Raw genomic sequence first — 8,336 nt, 5'->3', positions numbered from 1 at the left:
TTTTCAAAAGCATTGCCACAGCGTCTACCCTGCTGTATTAAGTGCTTTGCGAAAACCTTTTGTTTTTCATTGGTTTAATCTCCAAATTAACTTAACATTACCTTACGTTGTGCAAAAAATAATGGATAACAAAATTGTTTTTCAGTGGTTTGGTCCGATCGCGAAATGAAAGTAGTCTATTTACGCGTTGGGTTAAACGAAACTTAAACGGGTGAAGGGCGTTTCTGGTAAATCCCTTCCCTATCCTGAATAACTGATGCAACAGGGAAAACAAAACTACTTTTTAGATCTGATGTTCTAAACACCCGGTTGAGTGTTGCATTAATGTTGCGTTTGATTCCGCATAATGTATGCTTTTGGATAGTTATATAGATATGCCGTGATTATTCCTAAACAAATGCATATGATGTAATACCTACTGTGTGATCATCTCCCGTTTAAATCTATCAGCCATTTATTGTAAATTATTGGGGGGCAATGATCTGTGCTTACGTTTTATTGGTCATTACACAGAAAGGCGGGTAAGAGAGGTGATGCTTTGCATATGGTGGCTTTCACTCTTCCAAGTTATCAGTCTTACGTGGAACACCATGAAAGAACAGATGGACCAGCCTGTCTTTGCATTTAAAAAAAATTGACTTTTGTTACAGACACAACTGATGGTTTATCAGCTTCGTATTTAGATTCTTGCTTTGATGGCTCTTTTCAAGATTTTACTCTTAAAATGTCTTCTGTTGCTAGGGTTGCATGTGGCACACACTACAGTCTCTGACAGCTTTAAAGAATGTAGTCAGTTCTTCTATATGCATACAGCACCCACAGGGATCCGAGGGGGCAATCTGAGGAGGATATGCCAACGTTACGGAGATAAACTACGTTATGCCACACTGTATGACAGCAGTCGCAGACTGGCACTTTACTCAGCTTACACCTTCAAAAAGTCAGATGGACAAAGGAGGATGGACACACCCTGGATGTATGAACCACAGGTAGCAGATATCCATAGTTTTGTTTTAAGAAGATTCTATTTCTTTAAGAGAATGAGAATAATGAAAATAAAAATTGGGGCTATTTAAAATGCAGTTTATTTTTTTAACATTTCAACCATTTAATTGTGGATGAAAAACATATAAAATGGAGGAGAAAAAAATCTTTGTTTTTAGATTAGAGAAATTGCTTACATCACATAACAGCAAATTTGCATTTAAAATTCCCTCAGTATAATGCAGTTTCATGCCTTATTGCCGCCAACAGCTGGCTTCTGCTGATGAAAGCGGGAACATGAGAGTGTTGCCCTCTAGTGGTGAAACAGACCCACTGATTGAGGAGAGCCAGGCTGTACTAGCAGACTATGATGATGCAGTGAATTACGAGCGTGGCCCACTTAACCCTGATCAGCACCAGGCGGACAACCAGGACAAAGCAGCTACCTATACACTCACAAACGTGGTCCCTCAGATTACAGATTTATTAGAGGGCCCATGGACTGCGTATATTGATGTGGTCCGACGGCGCCTTAATAACTTCTGCCATGGGGTTGCCTATGTGGTGTCTGGGGTGACCGTTTCAGGGGTAACCATTCGAAAAGGAAGGGAGGATCGCATAGCTGTCCCAAAGTACTTGTGGTCAGCTTACTGCTGTCCACGGTATGATCGAAACTCACCCTATGAAGTACGGTACATGTTGCCTTCTTATGCAGCATATGCTTTGAATGAGATAGTGGGACACAGTGTTACAGAATTGTCTTTGAAGGCTTTGAAGACCTTTCTGAAAAATCAGACTGACATGGACAAAAGCGTGAGCATCTTTTTCAAAGACTGTGTCTCAGAAAACACACATACCAAGAAGTGAAAGAACTATGTAGACTTCTGAAAAGTTTGTATATTTTATATTTGTTTGAATGTTATTTGGCTTCGTACATATGTGTTTTGTTGATAATGAATGCAAGAACCATTCAAGAGATTAATGTACATAAAAATAATAAAGAAAAAATAAATTAAATTGAGTGTGGCTCACTTGAAAAGCAGATGAGAAAAGCCAGCAAAATAAGTAATAATTTTTAGAACCAAAGTGATCGTGCTGTAACATTTTGGATTAAACAATAATTATGCATTCACTGAGCATTTTATTACTATAGTTCTAATAAAGTGCCTGACATGGTCTTCTGCTGTTGTAGCCCATCCGCCTCAAGGTTCGCCATTTTGTGCATTCTGAGATGCTATTCTGCTCACTACAACTGAACAGAGTGGTTATCTGAGTTATCGTAGCCTTTCTGTCAGCTCAAACCATTCTGACCATTCTCCACTGACCTCTCTCATCAAAAAGGTGTTTCCATCCCCAGAACAGGTTTTTTGTTTTTTTGCACCATTCTGAAAAAACTCTAGAGACTGTTGTGCATGGACATTCCAGGAGATCAGCAGTTACAGAAATACACAAACCATGAGCCATGTGATAAGAGGCGCGAACTGGCGGTCTCAGAAGCAGATCCACCCGGATTGAGGTGAGTAACCGCGCCACCACAAGGACCTACTAAGTTGTGGGAACTGGGCATTCCAAATTGGGAGAAAAGGGGATACAACTTTTTTTTTTTTTAAATACAAAAACCAGCCCATCTGGCACCAAAAATCATGCCACAGTCTAAATCACTAAGATCACATTTTTTTCCCCATTCTGATGGTTGATGTGAACATTAACTGAAGCTCCTGACACATATCTGCATGATTTTATGCATTGCACTGCAGCTACATGATTGGCTGATTAGATTATCGCATAAATAAGTAGGTGTACAGGTGTTCCTAATAAACTTCTCCGTGAGTGTATTCATTCATTTAAGCAGACATTTTTATCCAAAGCGACTTACAAATGAGAATAATACAAGCAGAAAATATCAATCCAAGAGAGAAAACAATACAAATACCATTATACATTTCAATTCCGTACTAGAGTAGCACAACAAATCTGTAGTGAATACCACTAATAGTATTTGATACTGAAAGGTTGCCACATTAGCTTTGATTGTGAATTAAACGCTGTCAGCTATGGCACAAAACCAGCTGAAATACCTGAGCAGTAAATAGACTCGCCTATCTGATTTTGTCCAACTCTTCATGGACTATTTCCATTCTTATTGTGCCATACAGCAGAACAGTGTATACAATATGCAGGGACACTATGCTCATAATTCTGTCACTCCTCTGAAATATCTCGTTAGTGAATGTGAATTTAAAGATACTGTATATTCTGTAACTGCTGAAATTGTTCCACTCAAATCATTGCAAGCTTTGATGTTTTTCACACATATAGGCGGGGACCAAACATGTAGTTACAGTCTGCTCTGATATTGCCAGCCTGCCAGTTGCAGTAATTATTGAATTTTGAATTTTCATTTAAACTGAACACAATACCAACATGAAGAGAAAAACTGCATGGAACAATGCAAATAGATCATCTTCTTACAGTATTCTCTGCCCTGCCCTTCCTCTTTCTTTCACATCCTTTAGATGCCTTTCATCAGGAGTGCACAGTTTAAAGCAGTAATCATGCCAGAGTAGAAGATATCTGCTCTATTTCTTCACTTCATTCTCTTATTTAACTTCTCCCTCAGCTCTGTAGTGCCCTTCGATATACATGACACTCTGACAGGCTGTTCACGCTTCATCTACCACCTGCTATCCTACAGTGCATCCGGAAAGTATTCACAGCGCTTCACTTTTTCCACATTTTGTTATGTTACAGCCTTATTCCAAAATGGATTAAATTCATTATTTTCCTCAAAATTCTACAAACAATACCCCATAATGACAGCGTGAAAGAAGTTTGTTTGAAATCTCTGCAAATGTATTAAAAATAAAAAACGAAAATTACATGTACGTAAGTATTCACAGCCTTTGCTCAATACTTTGATGAAGCACCTTTGGCACCAATTACAGCCTCAAGTCTTTTTGAGTATGATGCTACAAGCTTGGCACACCTATTTTTGGGCAGTTTCTCCCATTCTTCTTTGCAGGACCTCTCAAGCTCCATCAGGTTGGATGGGGAGCGTCGGTGCACAGCCATTTTCAGATCTCTCCAGAGATGTTCAATCGGGTTCAAGTCTGGGCTCTGGCTGGGCCACTCAAGGACATTCACAGAGTTGTCCCATAGCCACTCCTTTGTTATCTTGACTTTGTGCTTAGGGTCGTTGTCCTGTTGGAAGATTTTCATCAAGGATGTGTCTGTACATTACTGCATTCATCTTTCCCTTGATCCTGACTAGTCTCCCAGTTCCTGCCACTGAAAAACATCCCCACAGCATGATGCTGCCACCACCATGCTTCACTGTAGGGATGGTATTGGCCAGGTGATGAGCGGTGCCTGGTTTCCTCCAGACATGATGCATGCCATTCAGGCCAAAGAGTTCAATCTTTGTTTCTCATGGTCTGAGAGACTTCAGGTGCCTTTTGGCAAACTCCAGGCGGGCTGTCATGTGCCTTTTACTGAGGAGTGGCTTCTCTACCATACAGGCCTGATTGGTGGAGTGCTGCAGAGATGGTTGTTCTTCTGGAAGGTTCTCCTCTCTCCACAGAGAAACGCTGGAGCTCTGTCAGAGTGACCATGGGGTTCTTGGTCACCTCCCTGACTAAGGCCCTTCTCCCCCGATTGCTCAGTTTGGCCAGGCGGCCAGCTCTAGGAAGAGTCCTGGTGGTTCCAAACTTCTTCCATTTACGGATGATGGAGTCCACTGTGCTCATTGGGACCTTCAATGCTGCAGAAATTTTTCTGTACCCTTCCCCAGATCTGTGCCTCGATACAATCCTGTCTCGGAGGTCTACAGACAATTCCTTGGACTTCATGGCTTGGTTTGTGCTCTGACATGCACTGTTAACTGTGGGACCTTATATAGGCAGGTGTGTGCCTTTCCAAATCATGCCCAATCAACTGAATTTACCACAGATGGACTCCAATCAAGTTGTAGAAACATCACAAGGATGATCAGTGGAAATAGGATGCACCTGAGCTCAATTTTGAGTGTCATGGCAAAGGCTGTGAATACTTATGTACGTGATTTTTTTTCGTTTTTTATTTTTAATAAATTTGCAAAGATTTCAAACAAACTTCTTTCATGTTGTCATTATGGGGTATTGTTTGCAGAATTTTGAGGAAAATAATGAATTTAATCCATTTTGGAATAAGGCTGTAACATAACAAAATGTGGAAAAAGTGAAGCGCTGTGAATACTTTCCGGATGCACTGTACCACAGGTCTATCAGCTCTATTACTTGGTGTGCCACTTTATGCCAAGTTCTATGAGCCATCAGACTTCACGCACCTTCAAACGCTTCAACGGAGAGAAAAAAGTAGATATATACCCCTGGATACATGAACCATAAGCAGAGTCTGTTCATAAGTGCAGCTCATCAGTTTATTCTACTTATACTGCTTACATAGAGTATTTAATTAAATCAATACTGAATCATGTCCAGCTGTACATTAATCAACTGTCTGAAAGTAGTAGTCTTCAGTTATGTATGTATGCATTTACAAAGACATTTTGACAGATTAAAAGTGCTGGTTATGATGTCGTTTAAATAATGGAATTATAGTCCATAATATCTCAATTTGGCCCTTGTATCATTTTGGTGCTATCCAAAAAAAATAAATAAATATGATTAGAAATTATACAACAAGTTTTAAATGTACTTTCTGTTCATTTCGACTTGTCCCTCCTTTTCTTTGAAAAACTGAAGTTACAGTGAGGCACTTACAAGGAAAGTCCATCCATCCATCTTCTATAGCCACTTGTCCAATGCAGGGACGCAGGTAGTGTTGGAGCCTATCCCAGCTGTTTTGGGCCAAAGGCAGGGAAACACCCTGGACAGGTGTCCAGTCCATCACAGTTACAATAAAAGTGAATGGGGTCATTTTTAGGGTTTAAATTCAGAAATGTGAAGCTTATAATTTTACAAAATCACTTACATTAATTCTTCTGTTAAAAGTTGGTATTTTTTAGCTATAAAGTTGTTTATATTACCGTTTTAAGGGGCGGTTCACAGCGTTACATCATCATGGCAAAAAGTTGTAAAACTGGATATAACTTTACACAGAAAAGGCTAGTAAGTGATTTTATCTCACTAAAATTATGTTAACACACATATTGTTTACGTTTTATGGCTACATCTTTGAAACAATGAATATTTTAACATTTACAGTTTGGCCCCATTCATTTTCATTGTGTCTCACTGTAACCCAGCTTAGCTTTTTTAAAGAAAAGGAGGGACGAGATGAAATTATTTGTTGTGGTATTCAGCATTATGCCACAAATGCTGTCGATTAAGATGAACTTGTATTGAACCCAGAATATTCCTTTAAGTTAAAAGAAAACTCTGACTGTTCTGGCTGACTATACAAATGCTTTGAACAATAATCATATTCAGCAAACCATGTTTATTTATTTATTTATTTATTCACAATCAACACTCCAAGCTAATGTCATCATTATTAACTATCACTGGTAAATCCTATACAGACTGATGAAAAATGTTAGCTCCTTAGCTAACAATAGGCCTGGTTGGTCTTGCTCATTTTTAAGGAGTCAATTAACAGTAGGCCTGTAGTCAGCAAACTGACCCGCTGATTTGCATGGAGACTATGATAATGGCACACTGTAGTTTGGTTATCACTGTGCCTTCTGTGCAAGTATAATTGTAGATCAGAGGTTTCCAACCTATACAGCCAACCACGAAAGCTCCTGGCTCACAATAAGACCTTTCTGTAACTTGTTTCAAAACTAAACTACATTAATGTAACATAATGATCAAGATGGATAATCAAGAGAATAAATGCCTATCTTTAAATCATCCTATGTAGTTTTGACTAATATTTTAACAATTATTTACAAAATACAACTGTACAAAATATACTAATTGACAGCTCCTCTGCAATGAACAACACCCATAAGCTGAAAACCACTATCAGTGTTGGGCAACGTTACTTTTAAAAGTAACTCGTTAGAATATTGCGTTACTCCTTAAAAAGTAACTTAATTAAAAAGTTATTTTTATGGAAAGTAAAGCATTACATACTTTTGCATTACTTTTGCTTACTTTTTTCTTACAGCCACTTTCTCTTCTGCTATGCTATGATTCCATAGAAATAAGCCATGCATTGCAGATAGAGACATTACAGGACATGCTAGCTACTGTACAACACTGATGTCAAAACAGCATAGTAAACAAACAGATATTTCGAAAGTAGGTCTTCATGTCATATTTATAATAAAGAATCAATAACATGAATATGCATGATTTGTTTTTCCATGAACATGGCAGCCAACAGGAATAATGAAGAATAACCACTGTCTTATCTAAAGCAGCAAAGTCCAACACTTGAACCTGCATCATATATGTCATCATGTGCTGTGCCCATTGACAATACCAGAGTCAACTTAAGATGTTTTTCAGAAGTCAGGACAAAATTCAGTGGAGAATGCGAGTCTAACGCGTTCAAGGAATAGGTCTGATGAATAAATAAATATTTTTCACTTAAGTCACTTAAGTGCACGCTTGTTTTGAGTTTGATCCACGGTGCTTACAGGCACCACAACTTCAAAGGCGCATGTTGATACAACTTGAATGGAATCGTTTTTAATGCTACCAAAATGTCATAAAAACGGTTTGTTTCATGAATCAAACTACTTGTTTATTATTAAAAAAAAAAAGTAGGATATTTTTAGAAACTAAGACATTTTCTCTGCATTCACAAACCATGTAGAACGTTGCTTGGAGTCACTGATCCAGAGTCAGCTTTTCTCATCCCATTCTCCCAGTTACAGGGAGCTCTAACAAGGAGCAGTTTGGCTGCATATAAGTTCGTGAATTGAGCGAGTATTTCACCCTGTGTGAAGCCTTTCCATCATGTCGTGGCCTAATCTTATAATCCCTCTGCCTAAACACGTTTACTTATTTTTTAATGCAGTGTCAGTGGCGTAGATTCCAGGGGGTATGGGGTAGAGGTAACCCCCCAATCATCAAAATCAGCAAGTACCCCCCCCCCATTATTTATACTATGATCAATGGAAACATGGGTAAATGTTCATGCTGCAACCCCTCCCCCAGCGTTCAAGCCAAATCTACACCCTAGGCAGTGTTTATTAACACATGAATCAATCACGTTTCACTCAACTGAATGTTGTTGACCTCATATTACGCTAAAACACGAAATGTGCATGCACGTTAGCGAGTTGATTGACAGGAGATGTCTGTATCTAAAAGATGATTGGCTCTTTTACCTGCAAGATGGGACTTCCTTTCTACATACTGTATATTGACTGTTGGGTTCTAGAGCTTCTTGGTTGGGAA

At 38.9% G+C, this 8,336-nt stretch overlaps 1 protein-coding gene across 1 annotated transcript; it reads left to right on the top strand.

Moving 5' to 3' along the window:
• Positions 1 to 214: 214 nt before the first annotated feature.
• On the top strand, positions 215 to 1,965 carry si:dkey-85k7.11 (endonuclease domain-containing 1 protein). The gene is made up of 3 exons (XM_051723219.1): positions 215 to 227; positions 742 to 989; positions 1,255 to 1,965. The coding sequence occupies exons 2-3, from the start codon at positions 804 to 806 to the stop codon at positions 1,849 to 1,851; spliced, it is 783 nt and encodes a 260-aa protein (XP_051579179.1). The 5' UTR covers positions 215 to 227; positions 742 to 803; the 3' UTR covers positions 1,852 to 1,965.
• The last annotated feature ends 6,371 nt before the right edge of the window (positions 1,966 to 8,336 follow it).

Source organism: Myxocyprinus asiaticus, chromosome 2 (assembly GCF_019703515.2).
Source record: "Myxocyprinus asiaticus isolate MX2 ecotype Aquarium Trade chromosome 2, UBuf_Myxa_2, whole genome shotgun sequence".
Lineage (NCBI taxonomy): Eukaryota > Metazoa > Chordata > Actinopteri > Cypriniformes > Catostomidae > Myxocyprinus > Myxocyprinus asiaticus.
The sequence above is the reverse complement of the archived record's forward strand: the minus strand, read 5'-3'. Positions and strand labels throughout refer to the sequence as shown.

Bases quoted from the DNA above. Each gene is read 5' to 3' on its own strand.
- si:dkey-85k7.11 (XM_051723219.1), top strand. From the start codon at position 804: ATGCATACAGCACCCACAGGGATCCGAGGGGGCAATCTGAGGAGGATA. The intron at 990-1,254 runs GTAGCAGATATC...TGCCGCCAACAG, and splicing joins CCTGGATGTATGAACCACAG to CTGGCTTCTGCTGATGAAAG.